General features: G+C 32.2%; 3 protein-coding genes and 1 pseudogene across 11 annotated transcripts in view; 2 read left to right on the top strand and 2 right to left on the bottom strand.

The window, feature by feature from the left end:
- The window catches only part of LOC148627975 (F-box and leucine-rich repeat protein 13-like), a 40,922-nt gene extending 29,769 nt beyond the window's left edge, over positions 1-11,153 (bottom strand). The window contains exons 1-4 of one of the 5 annotated variants that reach the window (XM_088582551.1): positions 10,986-11,153; positions 8,082-8,185; positions 6,691-6,787; positions 5,848-5,862 (exon numbers count right to left, since the gene is read on the bottom strand). In XM_088582551.1, the coding sequence (XP_088438677.1) occupies positions 5,848-5,862; positions 6,691-6,787; positions 8,082-8,185; positions 10,986-11,063 (294 nt within the window). In that variant the 5' untranslated portion in view covers positions 11,064-11,153. Of the gene's footprint in view, positions 1-3,292; positions 3,320-3,817; positions 3,872-4,893; positions 4,984-5,847; positions 5,863-6,690; positions 6,788-8,081; positions 8,186-10,985 lie in introns of all 5 variants that reach the window. The other 4 variants (XM_088582529.1, XM_088582538.1, XM_088582546.1 and 1 more) reach the window with 4 other exon arrangements.
- Positions 11,154-11,726: 573 nt separating this feature from the next.
- LOC148627973 (toll-like receptor 4) lies at positions 11,727-20,395 on the top strand. 5 transcript variants are annotated; one of them, XM_088582400.1, is made up of 4 exons: positions 11,727-11,997; positions 12,308-12,381; positions 15,437-16,181; positions 17,207-20,395. In XM_088582400.1, the coding sequence occupies exon 4, from the start codon at positions 17,208-17,210 to the stop codon at positions 19,764-19,766; it is 2,559 nt and encodes an 852-aa protein (XP_088438526.1). In that variant the 5' UTR covers positions 11,727-11,997; positions 12,308-12,381; positions 15,437-16,181; position 17,207; the 3' UTR covers positions 19,767-20,395. The 5 variants fall into 5 exon arrangements, with proteins under 5 accessions (XP_088438526.1, XP_088438516.1, XP_088438555.1 ...); XM_088582429.1 differs by lacking the exon at positions 15,437-16,181 and having other exon boundaries at positions 11,729-11,997; positions 17,207-17,382; positions 17,776-20,395; XM_088582390.1 differs by lacking the exon at positions 15,437-16,181 and having other exon boundaries at positions 11,728-11,997.
- On the bottom strand, positions 13,173-15,441 carry LOC148627974 (uncharacterized). Its single transcript, XM_088582510.1, has 2 exons — positions 14,463-15,441; positions 13,173-14,338 (listed from the first exon to the last, which is right to left on the bottom strand). The coding sequence occupies exons 1-2, from the start codon at positions 14,590-14,592 to the stop codon at positions 14,055-14,057; spliced, it is 414 nt and encodes a 137-aa protein (XP_088438636.1). The 5' UTR covers positions 14,593-15,441; the 3' UTR covers positions 13,173-14,054.
- Positions 20,396-24,753: 4,358 nt separating the features above from the next.
- LOC148627972 (toll-like receptor 4 pseudogene) lies at positions 24,754-25,625 on the top strand (annotated as a pseudogene).
- Positions 25,626-25,766: the final 141 nt, after the last annotated feature.

Genomic DNA, 25,766 nt, shown 5'->3' with positions numbered 1-25,766 from the left:
CAAAGTCCGGTATCTATCTTTATTATCTGTTGAAATACATATGCATATGTAATATACATTAATCTTTAAAACTGATCCTGGGGAAAATCCTGAAAGGTTTTGTGGAAAAATTGCACATACAGGAAAAATGGAGCAATTCAATTAAGCCTTGATAGGATAAATTAGGATACTTATTATAAGGACACTTAAAGGCAGCCTTGTGGTCCTTGAGCAAATGGATTTATACCAGGTATATATTTGAAATAATTAAGCGTGGCTGGTTAAGCTTAAGGTTTCTTACCATCTCGTCTCCCACTCCTCCCCCACCCCACAACTAAATACCTGCTTCCTAATTTTTTTCCTAACCTGTAAATTATTTCACAATTCTGGATATCCAAGGCTTATGAAGGTAGACCTAGGGTAAGGGACACAACTCTTGCAAATCATTGAAACTTTTGTAATCAGCATTTTACATCAATCTCATATAAGCATCAAAGTAACTTGGATTGATTTCAGTCTGTTTCAAAGGAAAGCTTGATAGACTTTGGTGTAATTGAATGTGATACAAACATACCACTGATTTCAAGACTTATGTCCCTTACCCTATGTCTACCTCCTTACATATCTTTTTTTTATTTGAAATAATGTAGTTAAGAGAAGTAGAAACTTTTTTTTAAATACTTCTTCTCAGATAAGCCAAGATCTGGCTTCTCATTACCAAAAACTAATAAACATCCACAGAGCAAAGTTTATCATATGATCTCAATAGTACTGTTTGTTTGTTTGTTTGTTGGGGTGTAACGTCCGAGCAGCAATATTTCAGCTATATTCAGACAATGAACATGAAATGGATGATAAAATGAACATGAAATGAAAAAAAAAGGATGGGTCACAAGGATAATAGGGTCGACAAATTTTGATTGCCACTGGAAAAAGGGGCATGGGTAAGGTCGGGCAATTTAGCCTCCTGTGGCGGAGCGCAAAGGTTCCTACTCCTATCGAATACCACAGCAGGGTTCTTTAACGTGCGAGGAACGTGGCATCTTTCCCTACACGGTGCACCACTATGGTTTGCGGTCAGGTTTTCCGTATTATAGCCTGACAACCCCAGCATGTAACACGCCAGGGGTACCCCATTCCACCACCTGGGGCACACATCCCAGTTGCTCTGTGGGCAGAGCGCCTAGCCCCCGGCTAGGTTTCTGAGCACTATTTAGTCGCCTTTTACGACAAGCTTAGCGCTGCTGCAGACCTATTCTTTTAACACCCGGACCTGCACGGGGCTCAATAGTACTGACATAATTGTCAAAGTTGACAACCATCTTACTAACATGCAGAAATCATAGCAGATCTGATATTAAAGACTGATCTAAATTGCTGATCTAAAACTTGTGAGCAGATTTTTCCTACTACTAGATTCATGCATGCCTACAGAAATTTATGCACATCTTTAAATTTCCACACCAGTTCAGCTGGATATCCTACATGTAAGTAGTAATACACATTTGAGTCACTTATGGAAACTTCATATTATTTATTGAAAATAAAGTGTTGTTTGGTCAGTAAAAATAAAAGCTCTATATTTTTTCCTTTTGTTTTGCTTGTACATTGCTTAACATTTTAATTAAAAAAAAAAAACAATAGCTGTAGATACTTATTGAGTTCTAAAATCAAATAAAAATTCTATGTATCAAAAAATTTCAGACACATAGCAAGAATACATTGAAGAGGCATGAAAAAAATAATAATACCTCAATTTTTTATTACTTGTTTAAATTTCTGTTCCTAACATTCAAACAAAATCATACCTATTTATACTTAAGATAATCAGCAATGACCCCCCCCCACCCCAATACAACAAGGTACTGAAACATTTTGCATGGCTTAATGCATTCAAAATAATTTTGTTTGACATCACATATACTACATTTGATTACATAAAGTATTCTATAACTATCTGCACAAAGTTTCAACTTTCATTATTAAACTTTACAAACTAATCTGGGTAAGTTTTGTGTACTGAAAGTAACTGTATGAAGCACTGAGGAATTCGGTGACCATCACCTCTAATAAATAACCAAAGTCATTTTATTCCCCAACAAATTATCCCCCTACCCCTCTATGCACTCTATTTGTTTCTTTCTCTTCCATTTTTCATTTTAACTAAACCAGTACACAGGACAAATTGGCATAATAAAGTGGACAACTACTTGAGCAATTTTCATATTAAGAAAAAAAAAACATAATTATCATATTACACATCAGTATCAACTTTTAACTTACAAGTGAGGTTACGGTACATACTTTCACCAACCTAGAGATATACATGCTGCCATATGTACCACTGTCATAAAAAATTTAAAATAAAGTCCTTTATTTACAACATCCAATACCACAAAAATATATATTTAAGCCTAGCTGGTCACGCAAATAAATTATTAACAGTCACTGTAAGGAGTGACCAAATGTTGGATAAGGAAGCTTTGCCATACATTTAAAATATATATATGCATATGTGTAAATTCAAACTGAATAAAATTAAATTGGGAACTGCTAGATATTTTGATAATGTGAAACTTTACTGAAAATTAGCATCTCAATGTAATGCCATTCTTACAAATATCAACTTATTCAAAATAATCTTCAAATAAATTGAATTAATAAATTTCTTTTACAGCAAGTTAAATAGTTAACTTTAAGGGATAGAGTTGGTTTTCCATTGATTGATTGATTGACTATTAAACTGATGAAATATCTTAGGTAGTTATAACTGGATGATTAAACATAGATTTAAACCTTCAATCATTCCATCTAGGTATTTTAATTTATATCTCACAGAAAGTTTAAATCTCCTCCCTGGGTTCAAACTTGCTTTTAAGGATGGAAGGTCCAGGACCTTTTTTAGATTTCAAATCAAAAGTCCACCTGACGTAAACCAAAGCCAAGGTCCTCATTAGAGATTATTCAATGCCCAGGAATTTAAAATGCCCTGGATCAGAAATGGAGGGTCCCGGACCATAGACCTACACTAACATGACTAATTTGAATCCCTGCTTTGTCAAATGTCCAGTTAACTACCTAAGGATGTTCATCAGGTGATTATCATCTAATCAAAAGAAGATCAACTTTTTACCCTGAACATCATCATAGTATTCGCTATAAAATAACTCATGCAAATAACTAAACAATGATAATTTTAATGAAACTAAAATAATTTGGAAAACAAGAAATGAACAGGAATGATTTTGAATTTACACATGATACTCGCCTCCCGATCAAATATACACACTTCAACTTCAAGCTGAATACTTGCCTCTTCTCCTATCATTTTTAAATATGTCTACAGAAAAACTTATTCAACTTAATACAATGTATTTAGATAATTCATCCAGTCTAAAATTGCAAAGCTAACAGATCATTTTCCTATAGACTGTTTTAAACTTCAAAACTACAAAACAAATGTACATTACATTGATTTAGAGCCTTTTGGGCTGTTAGATGCTACTTTGTCAGTCAAAAAATGTTTATATTTTTCAAAATAACGTACAAAAATGTATAGATATTATTCATATATTTTTCATTTTAAATTATTTCATGACCTAAAAATTAAAGAGTTTGAAAAAACTATTTCAATTTTAAACTAAAGATAAAATTTGTGTAGCATGTTTGTAGATTTCAAAACATATTCAGTAGAACTTAGTTTTTTGTGCAATCCTGAAGAATAAAACAGATCCTAAAAATAATGAAAGCAAAATTCATGAAAAAAAATAACCAAAAGACAAAAAATCTTAGATCAAAATAAAAAAATCCCACACACAAATATCTCTACGATTGTTACCCGGCCAACACTTTTAATCCAAGCCAACACTGCCCTGTAGACTTGGTTGTGATACTGAAATATATCATTCAAGAAATGTTTCCACAATTTTCAAATCTACATGCTTCTATACAAAAATGCTGGTAACTATGGTTCAAATCTAAGGGCTAATTGAACACCCTCACAGCAGTCCCTGTAAGAGAAGGTCTTAGGTGAGGGACCTATCTTATCTTGAAAAGGACCTTTGAGATCAGATTTATCTAGGTTCAGGATATTCCATAGTTGTTCAATTTGTAGACCTCTCGTGACCTTGAACCTTTTGACTCAAAGGTCATTTCAAACCCTGAATATCCACTATTTCAGTTGATCTACATAATGCATTATTGAAAGATTATTCAAAGAACTAAAATCCTATTCCAGATACAAAGAATTCTCTTTGAAGAACAGAAAGATACAAGTATTGGATTAGAAATCAGAAAACAGTCCCAGTTACTGCACACTTTAAAAACATATCAAAACACAATACCACCCATATAATAAGAAATCACTAAATCGGCACATCAAAGATTTAAAACCACAAAAACATTAAATGAAAAAAAATTGTTTTGCAATTGTCAAATTAAACAGTATTTTAGATTGAATAAAAATTTTGGACTTTGTCAATTTACTGAATTTGATAGTTTCTTACTTTTTATTTACAAAATGTACTGTATGCATGATAACTGGAGATAAAAGTTTGAGGTCATTTTTCAAAAGAAAAATTCACAATGCATTTTGTAGTAAGTCCAAATAAATGTAGGGTGAACTTAATGAGTAAATAATTTACTTAATTTCCAAAGTTTGCAAAATATGTAAGATTCGTTGATGTCCAGAGCTAAAATTAAAAAAAAATGAGAAAACAACAGTTTCTTACAACCAACTACAGGAAACTTTCCAAATATTTTGGAAGGAGAAGGAGAAATGTATGAAATAAAAAAATCTCCGTCTGAACTTCTAGATTAGAATTATAAGAAAAATCCAGCTGAACACAAGAGTGAGTTCAAACCACAGTGTAGCACATGTATAAAATTAAGCTGAGAACATGCAGAGTTCTCTACCCATATTATCTTGTTTTGCATCAATCCGTCAAATCTCCCGCCAAAATATCCGACACCTTTCTGAATGTTGATTGGGATATCTAAAAAATCCTAAAATGTACGCAAGGTAATTAATTAGCATCTACTGCTAAAGGAGTAGGCCACAATAAGCTGCAAAAAATAGAAATTAATGCTTTGTGCAGATAGGGATGTGTGACTAAGCCAGGATATTGGTGCAAAGAAAACATTTGTTTTATAATATTATGGTGACAATAACAGTTCTATTACTTTAAGATTCTTTAGAAAACTTAACAAAATTTCAATTAATTTCTTAAGAATATTTTTATCATTCTGTAAAGACGGTTTATGAGCCAGGTATTTCCAGAAATGCTACCTAAGAAATTTAAGTTTATAAAACACAATATACAGGAATAATTGGGGCTAATTTTTGGTACGATCAGTCTTTGGTCAGACTTGTCATATATTCTGTTGTGCATACGTGTACATTTGTAATTATACAAAAATGTCAAATTTTATGAAGAGCAACATAAAAAGTTTAAATCAAGTCATTGAAGGGCAAGACTCAGAACTAACAAAATAAATAACTTAAAAAAAATAAAATATTTGTTTTTGTGTTTGGAAAGAGTTTTTAAGTACAGGATTTACATTATTGTATAGAAATTACCAATATATGGTTCAGTAACTTATAATTAATGGATTAGTATTTTTATATAGTTTCAAATACATGACATGTACATTAAGTTATTTAGAGTATTCTGTGTTGTCTCTCTACTAAATATATGTGTATATTTGTTACTAATTTGATTAACTTAATTAATATCCAATATATTTAAATATAATTTGTGTGAAATTTGAAGATCTAACAAATAAATGTAATTATAGGAGAAAGCAAGTCTGGCCATTAGGTAATGTTGATCTAATATTGAACTAGTTTTTATAGATTTTATATCTTACTCTATCATGAGCACCCTGAAAAGGAAGTCTACAATTTTTACTTCATGACATTTTTCTTCATTCCCTGATGATTGACTTTTTAAAGAGTATAGTAATTCAGTAAAATTCTGTGGTTGGTAACACATTTTATATACGTGTACTATGTAACTGATTATTTAAATGCAGGTTTAAGGAGGTAGACCTAGGGTAAGGGACACAACTCTTACAAATCATAGGAACATTTGTATTCACCATTTTACATCAATCTTATGTAATCACCACAGTACATTGGACTGATTTCATTCTGTTTCAAAGGAAGGATTGAAAAGCTTTGGTGAAATTGAATATGAAACAAACATATCACTGATTTCAAGAGTTATGTCCCTTACGCTAGGTCAGCCTCCTTCAGGCTTTCAAATTGGTATTTACTAGTAGTTCTTGAATTCAAAACAATGAAAGAAAAACTGTGATCTCATAATGTTTCAGCATTTCTCCAGCTCTGGCTTTTCTCAATAAAAATCATCAAAGGGAAATTACCTACCAGCAAACTAAACAGGCTTGATGTAAAAAAGACAATTTTAAGCAAAGCAAATCATTTCTTGACCACATTTGAAAATAAAGATGCAACAAATCTACAAATTACAATAATTATTAATGGCTTAAGCATTGTCTAAAAAGAGTTTATCTTTTAACAGCATAACAAAAATTCTACATTTTTTGTAAAAATATGATTAATGCTCATTTCACATCACAGAAAATAAATAAACTTCATACTGATAAAAGTGAGAGTTATATTTATCACAACATTTTATATATATAATATATATGTGACTAAAATTAAGAGCTATATTTTGTTCTACTTACAATCATGCTTTCATCATCCAGATTAAAGATAAAGTCCAGGTTACTCTCTGAAATTACTTTAGCTACTGGTCTCATTTCAATATCAACGAACATGTCCCTGAAAACCAATAAGGAATCAAAATTCAATTGATGCATAATGTTTGTCCTTCAAAGCTTTTTCTCACTAAAGAGACAGGAAAATTCCTATTTTTAGCTGGGCGAGATTTCCTTATCTCTCCCACGGATTGAGATAAAACACATACTCTTTTATGTAAAAACAATTGTCACAATTGAATAAGAGTAATGCATTATCATGTTTTACCAATATCAAATACATGTCTGAAAATTCTTCTAAAATAATAATTTTATTGAGAATAACCAGTGATTTGTTTACACTGTCTTGAAGTGACCTAAATTTCACACCTAGTCATGTATCACTGGCTTGATACATAAATGATCAGTTGTTAAATGCAGGCACACTTCAATTCAAACATTTCATCTGAAAACTAACTCAAAGTGTGGAAAAGATCAATGAATCAAACATCCATGGCGCCTCATTAGAGAACACTAAAATCTTACCCTCGGGTGTCTGAAATTTCCCTATGTTGCACTCGCAGAGGTATTAGATTGTTAATGTCTCATACTTTGACATTTTAGAAATTGTTATAATATGAGATTTTGATTTATACATGATTCTTTTTATTTAAACTATTTTATTAAACTTAGTATTATAGTACAACTATTGAATTTAGTCACGACTTTGGTACCTTTTTTGTTACACAACATTTCATTTTTTAACAATTCCACTTCTAAGCTAAACATGAAATAATTAATTCTAGTGAGTGATCAGATAAATGTAATTTAAAACAAAGTATAATGACTTGAATGATGTTAATATCACTACATACAACTTTTCAACATACTACATTGTACTATTTTTTATAGAAAATTCTCTATACCAGTTAACCCTCCCACATTAGGGAGAAGACTCCAATAAAATCAATTTAAAATTTTTAATGTAAGATTTTTGAGAGATTTTTGGTTAAATTTACTAATTTTTTTTAGAAAATGTGAAAAATATTAAATAATAGACCCATTCATGCTTACTGTGGTACAATCGACAAACAAGTGTGGAGCATGCTCAATATAAACTTCCACAAGAAAATCCTTTTGTTCTACCCAAGCCCAACCTCACAGAAATGTATACTGAGGATGCTCACAGACTTAACACGGAACAGTCTACTGAATTTTTACACAAAAAAATTTGTTTTTATGTTAGAATCTCCCACGAGACAGTTCAATTGGAGCAAATTTACCACATGAGACAGTTCAATTGGAAAGAATCGCAAACATTAACTGTCCCAAAGGTTAAGCTAACAGGTATGATTCTCAATCTGTTAAAGTTTCCTTACCAGTTGAGCTCTTCTAAACCACCATCTTTAAGAAATTTCAGCTTATCCAACAAAAACTGTAATGGATCCTCAGGACACATGATAGCAAGCCCAGTTAGTAAAGCCTGAAATAAAAAGAGGTAACAATATGTGTATATAAAAAAAATGTTAAAGTAACTTCAGCCAGAGAATGATGCATACAGTCATTTGGGCTCTATACTATAGCAATGCGTCCTTGTAATTATTTGGTCACACAATTCTTTTAATTCAGTCAAACTGTTTTTTCAGCTACCTGACAGCAAACAATACAATGGATACACCTATGACCCTTTGCTTAAACATTATATGTGGCATTTTACCCTTTGATCTTTAAGATGCACTCCTATGGAAATACAAGTCACCTAATAACAATTCTGTGTCCCGAATGGCCAAATATTGATAACTTAATGGCAAGATAAAAAACTGTATCGAAAATTGAAATTGTGTGTCATGTTATTTTCTTGAATGAAGTGTAGAAAATTTTAAGAAAAAATACAAAATTTTACTACATCTGCTTTCTTTTTTTTTAAAGATAGTACTTGTTTTCTTCATCATCTAGATGATCTGATCTAACCTTTGTTCATTCGAATGGTTCAAGTTCACTTAAATGTTAGATATGTTTGTAAATTTGTCTTTTTACAAATGTGAATGACTATTTATTTATTTCCTCTCTTAAAAGGCTTTCTATCTGTATCTATTAATTTCAACTGTTATTTGAACTTCATCAGCTTTTCATTTTTTCACTTCATTTAGATACAATAACAGTTAACTGCTATCTTACATGTAGCATTTTAAGTTCAACTTCATACAAGTTCAAGATTTTAATTTACACTGTAACTGCTATGCCACACACATTGCTTTGTTTTAAAAGTAATGGCATACAAATATACTAGGAAGTACAAATTGTGTATCTGTTGTTCTTTGAGTTAACTGTTACACCAATAGAGTCCATTGAATGGATATATACCATTTACCAAATCATAATTGGTGTACACTTCCCATTGTATTTTCATACATCTGCTTGAAGTCAGGAAATTGCTTATTAGTCATGTCTTGTCCAATTTTCAGTGTTCTATGGTTCCACTTTCCTGTCACCCAGGGGAAATTTCAGTGTGGAAAAGTTGATAATAATGCTCAACTTTCCCTTTGGCAAGTCAAAAACTTGAAGTTTTTAAAGGATTTGTTAAGTTTGGAAAGCAAACTTCAAATGTGGAGTAGTTAAACTTCATTTAGAGTTTTCCTGAGAAAACCTGAAATTTTACAAATTCCTAGAACACTGGTTTTATTATGTCATACTTCTATTCTTTTTTTTTTGTCTTGATCAACTGATATGAATTGGTTTTGTACCAATTAATTTGTAGATTATCAATAAGCTTGGGCAAAAAAGTAATACTCTTGTTTCGTAGGTAGGTAGGTACTTTTAGTTAAGCTAATAGATTTTTTGGTGAGCAGATTGGGGACAGTTACTTCCGTTTTGAAAATGGCATAATCTACACTCTGACCAGTACACATTGGCATCATTAATAACTTCATTTCCCTGAAACGCACTGTTGCAGTTTAATGAATAAAACACTTTGTATCACTTACAGTGTTAGAATTAGTCATATTTTGATGCACTACATATACTTTGTAGGATTAAAAGTCAGTGCAGACATGTGATAAAGTGGTTCCTTCAAAACTGGAGATTTGTCATTTTTCAGCTGGAGATTTGTTTGAAAAGTGGAGGTTTTTAATGGGTGTTTTTTTTTATTTTTTCTCCTAGCACAAGGAAATTATGTGTGAATTTTATGGACAACCTCATACTTGAAGTTTATTTCCCTTAAATACTATGATGAGTATTCCAGAGAAAGATTTTCTACCTATTTCTTGATTCTAATGCCATAAGGTATTTTCAAATTTAAGCACCACCTTCCATGATTATATAATTTCAGGTTCTAAAGACCATTACCAAGACAACTGGAAATTTGATGTGCAAGCCTTTTTTTCATTAACTGCATACTATGAGGTTAAATATTTTGGGAAATGTGACAAATATTCAATAATGCTAATACCAAATTCCAAAATCATCATGATTCTAAAGAAGTATTATTTTCTTTACTTATTGCAAACCTAACTTGGGAATTACAGAAAATAAAAAGTAAGAATTATAAGGGAGGCAACTGACATTTTGAATCAAGAATGGTAATTTTAAAATTTGCTAACACATGTGGCTCCACAAAATTTAGGCTATTAAATTGACAGTAATTGACAAATTAAATTAATCTATAGAAAATGATTGGCTGTCCATAAAACGGTGATGTATTCAATCAGGAGCCATTTTTCTAATAGTCAATCATCATCGATAACATGATCAGCTGATTGCTCCACAGAGAATATTTATCGGTTATAAAACATTTCTTTACCTGTTTAGACAGCAATTAATACCTTTTGTCAAATTAATGGCTCATTAAATAATCAAAGGAATGAGATTAAAACACAAATTTTGGGGTTTGAATACTGGGGTTTCTAGACATAATTTGATAGTTCAGAAAGCGGTAGATTTTCTGTTTCCACGGTAGAACTGTAGTGAGGTTTTCATTCCGGTAGAAATGACCTACCAGCGGTAGGTTCACATGTATGTCAGTGTTAGAAACTGAATTTTTTGTCAACATAGTCATAGACCCATCAATGACAATGGCATCATTATTTTACATAGACAACACTGTACATTTTAAAACTTGGGTCAATTTCATCATAGACCTGCTTGATTTTACATAAACTCGGTTTGTAGGTCTACTGCTAATTTCTTTCATTGTAAAACAAATCTTAACGTAAAAACAAACTGGAGATTATCATTGGTATCACGATTTGTAATTATTTTCATGTATTTCGATGTCAAGAATTTACCTCGTACACATCGGGCAATTTGTTAGATCTTAAATAGGTCTTCAACTCAGGGTCTGAAGATTTCATTGAAGCTGCCATTTTGATTTCTTAAGGAGTCTTCAACTGTAAGAAACTGCAATTTTATCAGTCATTTAACATTTTATCCTCCATGTTGTTTGTGTAGCAACGAAATTTCCCGGATAATATATAATTTTAGAGCCAACACCGAAGCGCACCTTGGTCAAGTTTCCGGAATTACCTCACTAGTTATAAGTGATTTAAAAATGATAATTTAATCGTTTATTTACATAAGGAGAATACCTTTTTGTGCCAATTACACTTTTTTAGAGAGCCTTTGAGAGGAAAGGTCGTTTGTGCCAGTCTATCTGTACACGTATTTCAATTACTTAGAGTATGTGCAAGTTTGTATGGTATTGTACGTACGTTACAAGTTCGTCAGTGGTCAGGAGAAACTAAATTGATTAATTACTGAATTAAAATAATGAGATGGAATGGAAGTGTACAACAAAAAAAAACTGTTCTGTTTACAGTATTTTAAAGGACAATTCAATCACGTGCGCTGTACTTGGTAGATTGAGCGCCAAATACATGTACTACAGAAGTAGCATGTTAAAGGAAGGCAACAGAAATGGTATGGATGTAATAGTCTGCAATGTTGTCTTATATGAATATTTTATGTATTGTGTAATAAAATATTTGACTTGTATGAATGTGTATTATGTTTTACTATTTGACTTGGACCGATTGACAGACGAGCTTTCGGGAACTGGTGATTGTATTGCAATCTAGTCGTAATCTTCTATATTCTTTTTCATGCTTGATTAGTACGCACTTCTTTTCTCGTCATCTATTGGTTGGTAATTGTCGCGTGTTAATTCCTTTTTCATTTGAACACTCTTACCTAAGTATCTGAACGGACATGTTTGTTTTTATGTTTATCCGAATCTAGCAACCTATATTCTTATCAACTCAACTTATATTCGCATCTGATTTCAACTTAACTATTACTAAGGTTAGTTTCTTTAACATTCCTAGATTAATTGTGCATGTTAATGGTCTTGAAATTAACATTTTTACCTCGTATGAAAGTCCGGTATGAATGATTGATTGATTGTGTAACTTTCATAATAATTTACCTAAACACACAAATCTGTAATGTTATTTTACTATGCTTAAATAATAGCGATTAATGATTGATTCATTTAACAGTTCGAGTGGACCGCTCGAAAGTAAAAGTGTAAGTCTTTAAATCGATCACACACTGTGGTCATAAAGTAATTGTTTTAAATTATAAATACAATAAGTGATTTTTGATACTTCAGGTACAATACAGTAGTACTGGAGACTTACTATTCCTGTGACCATTTACAAATGTGCCTCTTGCACGATATGTGAGGTAAGCTAAGTGTTTTGTATTCTTGAGTTTTTGCTTTGCTTATGTATTTGCTTTGCTATGTTTTTTTACGCTTATTGTATGCACTAAATCGCGTATACTCTAATGCTGTTGTTTTGCTCTTTAATATGTTTGATTAGATAATTTACCATTTTCTTATAATTTGCTACATTTGAATATGGAATCAAATGGAGTCAAACTACATATTTAGCTAGTTAAATTTACTCAAATGTTACATTTTTCCTATGATATGTAAATGTACTAAAATATACATTCACACACATGGTTAATTTTTATGTTATCTTTATGTGCAAGATGCTATTATTTATCTTGTGCTGTGTATTGAATATAACTGTATTTTATAGGGCATTAACATTTATTGGCAATAAAGCATAGAACCCTATAGATTAGAGTTTACTTCTACCAACCCCCTAGAAATAGAGGTTGTGACATGGAGACAATAAGAAATAATTTGTTCTGAGTTGTTCATAATGGACGACGAGCTGTAATGAAATTCTGGTGGTTGTTCCAATGCTTACAACATTCCATCTCATCTCCTTTTTCATTTGTTATCTATTTATCAAACTGGCTCAATTTAACCGAATAATTAATTTTAGGGGCAATTTAGTTCAAATTTGTAAAAAAGTAAGTGACGCAAACGTAACACAGGCGCAAATAGAACGCTAAACTCACAGAAACGAGCATCTCCGTGATAGAATTAAAGGCCGAGTGAAGAGACTAAAACAAGATTATGATGCAAAGAAAAATACATTTTCTTTAATTTTATGGGGGTGTCCGCCTGATCTTCTCTCATGAATCGGCGCCTTCATTGGACAGGTTCCAAATGAAGCCGGCTTGTGAATGTTGCTAACTGTACAACATAAAACCAACAATTTTATGTGTATCTTAAATGTTTTTATCTGATATTAATTTTCATTTTTCATTGTATTTGTAGTCAAATGCGGTAATATAGACAGATAAGAAAAAAAATCATCAATAAAAACAAAAATGATAAATGTTAATGAGATTATTTTATGTAATAGATTGCTATTGGCAGTGACGTGAAATGAAATTGTTCACATGGGGAGATGATGAATTGAGCGACATTTTGCATTTTTTTAATTTGAGCGACATGATCTTTTCAGCGACAAAATACATATAAATTGAGCGACTTTTTATTTTTTAAATTCAGCGACATTTATCTGAGAAAAATACTTAATACCTCTTCCGTTAGTCAGTGTCCCCTGCTCACCACGGGGAGGTGGAAGTAGGATTTTGAGCAGGATATAGTGTTTGTTTATTGTTCACTGAAACCACATAGTTTATATAAAATACTTTACAATTGTTAAAAATAATGTACTATTAAAAACTTCTATGTACACAATCGTTATAAATTGATGACCGGCTGAGACTTGTATGCCATAAGTTTAACGAACTCAAGTCTTGAGATATCGCCTGCTCTGTACTGTTCCTGGAATTCACGCATCTGCTGCACATTTGACTTTTCGTTAATAGTCAAAAGCATTGGTCGCATAGAAGCTCTTATCTTAAGACTGTTGTATATCTGGATAAGTTTGACCTTCTCCAAAAAATCATAAATGTTCGGATGATGGCTATAAAACATTTCACTAAGCTGCTTGTGAAAAGACTCGCATCCGTTTGTTGTCCGTTTAACATCAAGTCTTGGTTCTGACCAAAATCATCGGAGGATAACGTGAGGTTGCCTCTGTATAGTTATGCACAATATAATCTGCAAATTTTGTAGCACGTGGGTCTTCAGGTGTATTTGAGCAAATATCAAAGGCCATGCACTCCTCAATTTCAACATGTGAAAGAAAACTGAGACCGAAAAATACTTTCAACCATCTCCCTATAACGGACTCTGAACATTTGTATTCCTGAGCAAGTCCAAGACTTTGTATTTTACGCCACCAAGCTTGGGACAAATGGAAATGACAACCTGAAATTAGATGTACGTGTTTTAAATTTGATACGTACATAACATCAGTATATATTTGTCGTTAATATTTTAAATTACATGTATCTGTCTTATCTTACAATAAAAACTATGCTTAAAAAATTACCTTTAATTAAAACTTCTGGCCAAAACTCTCTGGCAGCTTCAAAAACAACATCTTCAAAATCCAAGTGGATAGAGGTAAGTGTAAAGTTCAATCCTAAATCTGTTGCTACTGTAATAAGATGACGAAACATGTTAATATAACACTCCTTTGATTTTGAAGGAAGCAGGAAGAAAGCACATGGTATGTAGCGTCCGTGTTTATATCCAGGCAATGTGTAAAGTTGGTAGAAAAACTTTGGACAATATTTGAATGTCCCGTCACCAAAATTTCCACAATGGGCTCACAAAAATATTCCATATTGCTTTTTGTAGTCAGCATAATAATACCCGTCTCAGCATCATTGATGTACATCATTTTCTCTAAATTTGTAGACATCAAATCGTAGTCCTTAAGATTTTCGTGGGTTTCCTCTCTTGATTTTGGTAGCTTTGGCGTTGTCTTTCTCCTGAAAATATAAACAAATAAATAATATTAGGAACTCATAGGATATGGAATAAATTTATATGACACAAAATCATTATATATGTTTAATAATAAGATAAGCAATGGAACAACACTTTTGTTGTTTTCTTCATTTTTAGTAATCATGATCATATTATAATACTTTTATTGAACATACCTTACTCTATAAACAGCTTGTCTTATCAGGCCAACGTCTTCTTCAGCTTTTCTCTTGCAAGCTTGTCTGATATTGTGTCTCTGTATCTTTCTTTCTTCTTCCTTTTCATGGTTATGCTCATTACGTCCATCCAATATCATCAAATCCGTTAAATCTGTCTTGCATCGGGCTTTGCATTTGGCTTTTATACATCTCCAAAGATGTGTGGCACTATATGATTTGTCAAGCCTATACTTAAATCCATCAACAACTATACCTTCTTTCCCTCGATTCGTTGTGTACTTCTCAATCTCCATTTTAAATGTATTTCACTAATATATTTTTGTCTTTATTTATTGTCGTTTAATCTTTTCAGTGATATTCAGAAGGGAAAAAATACTGGTCGATTCACTGAAGTTGAACTAATACATTCGAGAAAGGGCTAGTTTTCACCAGTGCGAACTGGTGGACCGTTTATGTGAATTTTATGTACATCTGTATTTAATCAATTAAAAAATATGTCGCTGAATTTATATGCCGTTTTTATTGATTTGATGTCGCTCAAATGATATACGCAATTACTCAAAAAGCATCGCTCAAAAGATAGTCGCTGAAAAGACAATGTCGCTCAATTTATACGCACCCTTCACATGAAATGACGACTGGCCACACGGTTGGATTCATTTGATGTCAGCACATTTTATCATCAATTCATTGTGTTCGTTAAATATTTGGCGAATATGTTCTTGATAGAAACAATGGCAGTACAAGAAAAGAGGGAAATAAATAAACTGGGATCCACAAACATGACTGTGCTTGTATAAGCACATGTATATACGGAATCTTATAGGGAGATCGAGCAATTTCATTTTATTTGTTATAACAAATTAGCAGCTTCCGTACATGTACACGCTCTATTTACTATAATGGCAATAAATGTAGGTTTTGTGTTGAAATATGAAATATTAAATTAATGTTATAACTAAGACCCACCACTTCCTGGTTACAATGGCCATTGTTCGTATCCAATTGCTTATCCATGATATGCAGGTAAGAGGAAATAATTAAACATTTGCGTTAAGTGCATTCTGATAAGTTTTATTTTCGAAACACATCTAGGGGTAATTTAATTTAATGTAATATTCGTTGGTTATTAGCTGTTTTTATAAGGAAACGATAAAGACATAACCTCTTAAAAGTGAAAAAAATCACATGTTTTGTATGAAATCTGGATTTTTTTCCAAGATTTTATCCCAAAAGAAGTTTAAATTTATAAAAGGGGTTATGGCTGAAATTAACATTATTTGCTCATTTTTTTTCAAAATTTTGACGAAAACATAAAAAGTAGTTTTATTAATTAAATTGGTGTTCCAACACCCGTCCCCGGAGCGCATTCGGTCCTTAGAGGTCACAGGGTCAGATTTATGCATGGTCTTACACTAGATATTTTTATTACCACAGACTGTCTTCTATTTCAAATGACACTTCACTAATACTTCAACACCACCCCCCCCCCAACAATTACAATTGATGTGTAAAATTGACGGTTGATCTCTGTGTTGAAATCTGCTTAAGTTAAACATCTACAAGACTACAAAAAATCTTTGTAGTATTGTTATGTCGTAAATTGTGTGGTCGGAGCGGAGAGGTCGAGGGCATGGCATGGCTCCTCGAGATGTCGACTGCCTCCCCGTCCGACACGTTAATATAGTCTCTATCTTTTGGAGTGACATTTTGTTGTTGGGGAAAACTAGTTCATGGTAAAGTCTTGGTGGAGCGGTGGTGTTTTCTTGCTACAAGTAGTTTTAATGCTGTTTTAATTTATTTATCCTTAAACAATTGAAACTATTACCTAAAGCAATTAAATACATTTTACCCATCTCTATAAAGTGTCAGTTGTTTACATAAATTATTTGCAAAACAATTTAGCAAGTACAAAAGAATTCAAACCTATTTAGTCTCCTATCACAGATTATGTATTATTCAATATTACAAATATTTCTTTCTTTTGGCTAAATTTACAAATATGTCAAGACATTATCAATTTACTTAAGCTAAAATGCAATTTTATTTATTTTTAATTTTTGTTAAATCATACAAAATTTTATTGCATCAGAGTATAATTTTTTTTTAAATTATTTTACAGGATGCGTTCAATTTTGTACATAATGTTTAAACTCGTCTTTTTGATTGCCATTCTCATGACAGCTTATTCTACTTGTGGCGGAGCTGGTGTCTTGAAAATTTCTATTCTGGGGAAAACAAAGAGGTGTTCGTTTGATGAGAGATGTTTCTGCAAACATCTTAACAAAACAACAACAGGTGAGATAGCTGATTGTTCCAAAAAAAGATTGCATTCCATTCCAAAGACAATAAACAGTGATATTGAATCTATAAATCTTAGCAATAATTTCATATCAACAATTCCGGAAAATATATTTCAGAACTCCTTGACTTTGCTGGAATTGGATCTATCCCACAATATTATTTCAGTTTTATTTAATGGATCATTCAATGGACTTGGATCACTTCAAACATTGAAACTAAACGGAAATCAACTCAGATACAAAGATCATACTTTTGAATATGAATGTTTTCGGCCTTTGGTTAATTTAAGAGATTTGAACATCGAAAACAATACTGGATTTTACACTGCTGGGCAAAAATATCCACCAATATTTTCAGATCTTTTAAATCTTGAAAATTTATCTTTAGATGGCGTTAATGACGAAATGCTTGGCAACAGACTTCTAAATCTGACAAATTTGAAGTCGTTTAAAATTTCAAACTTAACAGGAGTTTGTAATTTGAAGAAACTAGAATCCAATATATTCAATAATACGCCTAATTTGGAAATAGTTGAGATTACTGCTTGCCCTCTTAAGGAGATTCCTGCAGGAACTTTTCGCCACTTAGAGAACCTAACGAAACTTGATTTATCATACAATATCTATCTACATTTCGAAAGGGTAGGCGATGCGCTCAATGATCTTCGGTTCACTTCAATTAAAATTCTAAAGTTGAACAAGATATATGAAACGTTTCATCTGAACGTACAACTCCCTCGAAAGTTGTTTGAACCATTAAAAAATACATCTTTGAGAGAGCTGGAAATGGATAGCAACCGAATTCAGATTATCGAAATAGGCGCCTTGCCAAAACTGCCTGCGACATTATTACGATTGTCAGCTTCAGATAACTGCTTTTCCTTTGGACATTATTTGCTTGAAACTCAATATCTTACGATCACGGTATTAAACGTGTCTAATCAGTTCGCCACACATAATTTTCTCAACGGGAACATATTTAAACGACACGTGTTTTCGCCCTTTTCTCTCAGAGAGGACATTCCCGTGTCCTTGCCATTACCTAAACATCTTAAAAAATTACTCATAAACAGATCAAATTTGCGTTTCCCTGCACCGAAAACAAACCTATCTGAAAATAACCTTGAACATATTGATTTTAGCCAAAATTTGATAACGCCCTTGATTGGACCTTTTCTTAATACAAGAAAAGTAAGACATGTAGATTTTTCTCAAAATTACTGTTCAAATATTTCCAATTATTTTTTCATTGATATGATCAGCATTGAGACTCTCCTTTTAAATGACAATCTTCTTGGTTTCATTATTCCTGAAGACGAAGGAGGAAAAATACTATCTCCTTTGCATAAACTCAAAGTTATAAATCTAAGCCAAAATAGAATCAGTTTCATACCGTTCCAGTTCTTCAAATCCCAAGAGTCTCTACTCCACCTAGATTTGAGCTATAACCTTTTGTCTAACGTCACATTCAACTTTAAACACATGCACCGTCTTAAATATTTAGACCTATCTTATAATCAGATACAATACCTACCACGAAACACCTTTCAAGCTCTGGGCAAAACCAACATAAATGGAAAATTAATGATAAACTTGATAGGAAACTCATTGGTTTGTAATTGTCACAGTATCAAATTTATTGAGTGGTTATTCACAACAAAAGTTGCCATCGAACATAAAGAAACTTACAAGTGTCTCAAAGATGACACAACGATTATAGATTTGAAAGATCCTAAACTTGTCTATAAGAAACTGCTAAAAGACTGTTCCAATTTCGGTTACCTGATCGTGGCACTATCTGTTGGCGTACTGATGTTTATGGTAATTGTTGTTGTCAGTATTGCCTATAGGTATCGATGGAAACTTCGCTACTTGTATTATATGGCGAAACAGAAGTATCGAGGCTATAATACGCTGCCGAGTCACGACATTACTGACTTTCTGTACGATGCGTTCATATCGTATGCTGACGAGGATCGTTCATTTGTGCACAATGAGATGTTGGAACAGCTAGAAAACAATTTCGGGTTCAAACTCTGTCTTCATAAACGTGATTTTCTTCCAGGAAACGATATTGCAGAAAATATTGCAAATGCAATCCATAAAAGCAAAAAAACTATTGTGGTGATGTCGTCGAACTTTTTAAAATCTTATTGGTGTATGTTTGAATTTAATATGGCAAGAATGGAAAGCATGTATTCAAGAGGAGGTGAAAAGGTACTATTCCTGATTATGTATGAACAAATACCAACAAAAGACTTGCCACTTCGGATGCTAGAATTGATCCAGGTTGATACTGCGACGTACGCTGAATATTCAGCAGAGGAATTAGAGACCGAAATGTTTTGGTTAAAGATAAAAGAAGCATTGAAATTTTAAATTTGACATTCTTTGCTTCTAAAATTTAACCATACAAATATTTTACTTAATTTTTATCACTTAAGAGGTCACTTGTGGGGTTTTTGTATCTTCATTGTAATATGGTATATATATATTGACCTGATAAAGTTAAAGCATGATCAATCGAAACGACCCGGCCTGTCTGGTTACTATGAGGAAAACATTTTAAGTGTAGCGGAAATGGCTGAGTAGTTCCGGTTGCCCACATGATGTTGCAGAAGAGTTTTTCCCAGCTGCGAAGAAATTCAATAGAAGCACGGACATAAATTAATACAGCTATCGATCTGTATGACGATCAATAAATAATTACAGATATGCCATATTTTTTTCAATTGTATGATTATTATAGATATGTCAACTGATTTGTAATTAGATTACAGGTGTTTCAAATTATTTTCATAAATTGATTACAGTTATGTCAAATGATATTACAAATATTTCATATTATTTATAGATATCAGATATATACCTTCCATAAAGATATCTTTAATGATATGTTTCAAATTAATATTTGTGCATGGCTCTGGCCTGGCTGGCGTCATATACTTTGTAACAAGAGAGAAATATTCTATTTTATAACATGCTATGTCTGACACATTGTATTTTATGTAACTGGCACTATAATCTTTGGAATTGTTTTTGATTCATATATGCTTCTTAGGTTCCTCGTGATAGTTATACTTCTTTCTTTTCTTCTTATAACCAAATAAGAACAAAACATTTTATAAAGCCTGCATATAAATAAATTACTTTTATTTAGTTGTTTGGTATCATGGTTCGAATTTTAGTTGCCAATTAAAAAAAAACAAGCCGTCTATCTGAATATATGTAACTAGAGGATACATTCTCAAAGCAAGTACGTTGTCTGCATATCCGATTGCATCGATTTTTGTTTATAATATTGACTTAGAATCAAACTTCATAAATACCAAAAAATATTGATTGTCACCATAAGGTTAAAGTACAAATTAAAAAAAAACGAAGATGCATTGCCGAAAAATTTTACTGTTTGGACTTAAATGGCAGGTTAAGAGACAAATGAATTATCTTTTTTAAAATTTAATTCAAAGGATTAATTCAATATTTCTTTCCAGAAATAAATAAAGGTGTTACTAAATAGATTAAACATTTTGCACCATTTTCGCAAAAGTAGTTAAGCCATGTTAAAACATTCGCTCTGACGAAAGAGACATTGAACCCGCGGAGCAAAAAAGACATTAAAGAGCTTTTATTAACTATTGTATGTGTACTATCCCGTTACCAAAGATAATTAGTGCCGTACGTTGGGGGTACACCGGAAATCTTCGCATGTAAAATACAGAAACAAGCCCATATTACATGTATTTGTTCGTTCTTTTCTTCCTTTTGGTTATGTTTTGTATTCACTTGCTTTTTTCAAAATTCTATCCTAGGTATGACCTGAAGTTTTTATAATTACCTAGCATCTGTAGTCGAGCGGTAAAGACACCAGCATGTCGGCAATCGGAGTGCGAATCCATAGCAAGATGGGGTATATACTCAATTTTCCACATCTAATGAAAATGAATTGGTATTGCTATTTGCAATATTAGGGTTTTGTTTTAATACATAAATTGTTTTTATTGATGAACATTGGTTAAGAATGAAAACAAAACAAACCAACACACACACACTCGTAAAATTACAAACACTTTGAGCATGATGGTTTCGACACCCCCTCTTTTCCTAAAAAAATGAGAAAAAAAATTAATCAAATTAAGGAATCAGAAGGAACTATTGCTTCCCGCGAAAGAAATAACAAATCAAAACCATCCGTGTATGAAGTGCCGGTTCATGAATGTGACAAATATTATCTCGAAAGGAAAAGAAAAGAGGGTAAGTATTACACCTTGGAATTCACGATTTTTGCGCTTGTAAGCACACATAAATATTAGAACATAATGATATAACAAAGACCAAATGCTTCCTGGTTAAAATGTACATGTACTTAAACATCTGTGTGAGGCATGTTCTGGCACGTTATTTTTCGAAACACATCTAAGGGTAAATGAATTTAAAATTATAGATATTAATAATAATCCATGGTTACACTGTTTGTATCAGCTGCCTTCCTTATGGAATGGTAAAGATAGACGTTAACATTATAATATCTTTTGCATTGAATATTGATTTTCCACAGATTTTAGCCCCAAAGTGGTAGGTCCATCAATAAATTTCTTTTGGGCGTTAACGCTGTTACTTGCTTAACTTTGCACGTAATAAAAAAAATATAACTTAATTTGGATTCCAATGCTCACCCAGGAGCTTTCACTGTAAGTGAAGCGAAAGTTTGGTCTTAGGAGATCAATGTGTCAGACGAGTATACAAACGGATGCAAATGGTTTGAACGCTTCCCCTTTTTTTATAAAAAAAAAATGTTTTAAAGGGTTGTTATAAGTTATGAAGATACTTTATCTTGACAAATATCATAAAATATCACTTCACACATATAGTCCAAATATGTCTTTTTCCGTGTAATCCTTTCAAACACTCTAGTCCTGGAATCATCATGCGGATTCTTTGGAAAATCTGACAGACATCTGATTTGTGGTACATGCATGTCATTATAGTCTTTTCTACGTCAAAAATTCGAAAATGAAAAGATTATATGTGTAGTTCAAAAAGAGAAAAAACATATTTGTACAATAAATTCCGTGATCCTCTGTGCATGTTGCTTTGTCCTATTCTTGTATTTAAAACAGTTGATGAAGCATGTCTCATATAATTGGAATACTAATACTTTGAAATGCATCGATCAGTTCACCCGTTCACGACTTTCATTGCAGAAGTCTACTTATCACAGCCACTAAATATTTTAAGTTATATTTATATATATAAAGGATTATAAAATGATATCGATAAAGATGTTATAAGATAATATAAATGAGCAAGAGCTACTGGTTGGTAGCTTCCGTTAGAATTTAAACACACACACACACACACACATATATAAATACATACATACATATATATACAAGGTCGCTCCCTCTTCTTTGTTTGACTCGATTTCCGACTTGAGCGACATTTACTTCCGTCTTGGACGACTTAATCAATATTTTTTACCGTACTGGGCGGGATATCCTTTATTGTTTTTCTTTTGATCCAAAATACTTTTGTCGTCTTCGTAAATTCATGGCACACAATTAATACCTTTTGATAATTGATAAGCGACAAATCTTAAATCCTGATTTTCTTATTACTACATCAAGTCTGATTTCATTTAGAAAAATACCCCACAATCTGAAAAATCAAATGCGGTTAACGCGGGTAAAATCTGCTTCAGCGGAATCAACATATGACCACACAGCTTCTAAATTTCATATCATTCGTACACATTTTTTAAATATTTTACAGGATGCATTTCATTTTGTACAGAATGTTTAAACTCATCTTTTTGCTTGTCATCCTCATGACAACTTACTCCACAGGTAACTTCCAAGTTTTCAAAGATATGTTATAATGAATCTATAATTTCATATCAACAATTCCGGAAAATTTATTTCAGAACTCCTTGACTTTGCTGGAATTGGATCTATCCCACAATATTATTTCAGTTTTATTTAATGGATCATTTCATGTACTAAGATCACTTCGAACATCGAAACTTAACTTAGATACAAAGATCATATTTTTTGAACATGAAGGTTAATTTAAGAGATTTGAACATCGAAAACAATACTGGATTTTACACTGCTGGGCAAAAATATCCACCAATATTTTCAGATCTTTTAAATCTTGAAAACGTATCTTTGGATGGTGATAATGACGAAATGCTTGGCAACAAATTTAAAAATCTGACAAATTTGAAGTCGTTTAAAATTTCAAACGTAACAGGAGTTTGTGATTTGAAGAAATTAGAATTTAACGTATTAAGTAATATGCCTAATTTGGAAATAATCGATATTAATGCTTGCCCTTTGCAGAAGATTCCTGTTGGAACTTTTCGCCACTTAGAGAACCTAACGAAGATTGATTTAACATACGACATTTATCTAAAATTCGGAGGGGTAGTCGATGCGCTCAATGATCTACAGTTCACTTCAATTCAAGTTCTAAAATTAATTAGATATTGGAAACTTTTCATCGTAACGTAGAACTTCCTCGAAAGTTGTTTGAACCATAAAAAATACATCTTTGAGAGAGCTGGAAATGGATAGCAACCGAATTCAGATTATCGAAATAGGCGCCTTGCCAAAACTGCCTTCGACATTGTCAAGATTTCAGCTGCGGACAACTGCTTTTCTTACGGAGATTATTTGCTTGAAACTCAATTTCTTGCAACCACCATGTTAAATGTGTCTTATCAGTTCGCAACACATGATTTTATTAAAGGGAAAATATTTAAACGACATGTGTTTTCGCCCTTTTTTCTCAGAGAGGACATTCCCTTGAATTTGCCATTACCCAAATATTTTTCTTAAATTAACAGATCAAATTTTCGTTTCCCTGTACCAACAATAAACCTGTCTGATAATAGTCTTGAACATTTATATTCTAGCAACAATTTAGTAATGCCTTTGATTGGACCTATTTTAAATGCAAGAAAATTGAAACATGTTGATTTTTCTCCTAATTACTGTTCAAATATTTCCAATTATTTTTTCATTGATATGATCAGCACTGAGACTCTCTTTTTAAATGAATCTTCTTGGTTTCATCATCCCAGAAGACGAAGGAGGAAAAATACTATCAACTTTACATAAACTCAAAGTTTTAAATGTGAGCCAAAATATAATAAGTTTTATACCGTTCCAGTTCTTCAGATCCAAAGCATCTCTACTCCACCTAGATTTGAGTTATAATCTTTTGTCTCAGGTAACATTCAACATTAGGAACATGCACGGTCTTGAATGTTTGGACCTGTCGTATAATCAGATACAATACCTGCCACGGAACACCTGTCAAGCTCTCGACAAAACCAACATAAATGGAAAATTAAAATCAACTTGATAGGAAACTCATTGGTTTGTAATTGTCACAGTATCAAATGTATTGAGTGGTTATTCACGACAAAAGTTGCCATCGAACATAAAGAAACTTACAAGTGTCCTAAGGATGACACAATGATAATAGATTTGAAAGATCCTAAAATTGTCTATAAGAAACTGCTAAAAGATTGTTTCAATTTCGGTTACCTGATTGTAGCACTATCTGTTGGCGTACTGATGTTTATGATTATTATTGTTGTCAGTATTGCCTATAGGTATCGATGGAAACTTCGCTACTTGTATTACATGGCGAAATAGAAGTATCAAGGCTACAATACGCTGCCGAGTCAAGACATAACTGACTTTTTGTACAATGCGTTCATATCATATGCTGACGAAGATCGTGCACAATGAGATGTTGGAACAGCTAGAAAACAATTTCGGGTTCAAACTCTGTCTTCATAAACGTGATTTTCTTCCAGGAAAAGATATTGCAGAAAATATTGCAAATGCAATCCATAAAAGCAAAAAACTAAATTGTGGTGATGTCGTCGAACTTTTTAAAATCTAATTGGTTTGAATTAAATGTGGCAAGAATGGAAAGCATGTATTCAAGAGGAGGTGAAAAAGTACTATTCCTGATTATGTATGAACAAATATCAGCAAAAGACTTGCCACTTCGGATTTCATTTTTTCTTGATTACGACACTGAAAAATTTAAACGTCTTAGAGACAGTTTCGAAACATATGATTTCATGATTCATCACGAAATGACCACAACATATATTTTATGAATTACAAATCATATGTCAAAGGATTTCTAAATAACTACTGATATGTCATATTTGTTGATACATTATAGATATGTCGAAAGATTTTTTATTCGATGACAGTTATATCATTTTTTTAATAATTGCAGTTATGTCAAATCACTAATAAGTAGATTACAGTAGATAATGTTACAGATACTAGTATGTACTATTAAGTGAGCACTTTTAATATAGATATCTTCAATGATATGTTTAAAACATTC

This window comes from Perna viridis, chromosome 1 (genome assembly GCF_037379345.1).
Source record: "Perna viridis isolate PV_CMFRI_1.1 ecotype Kerala chromosome 1, ASM3737934v1, whole genome shotgun sequence".
Lineage (NCBI taxonomy): Eukaryota > Metazoa > Mollusca > Bivalvia > Mytilida > Mytilidae > Perna > Perna viridis.
The sequence above is the reverse complement of the archived record's forward strand: the minus strand, read 5'-3'. Positions and strand labels throughout refer to the sequence as shown.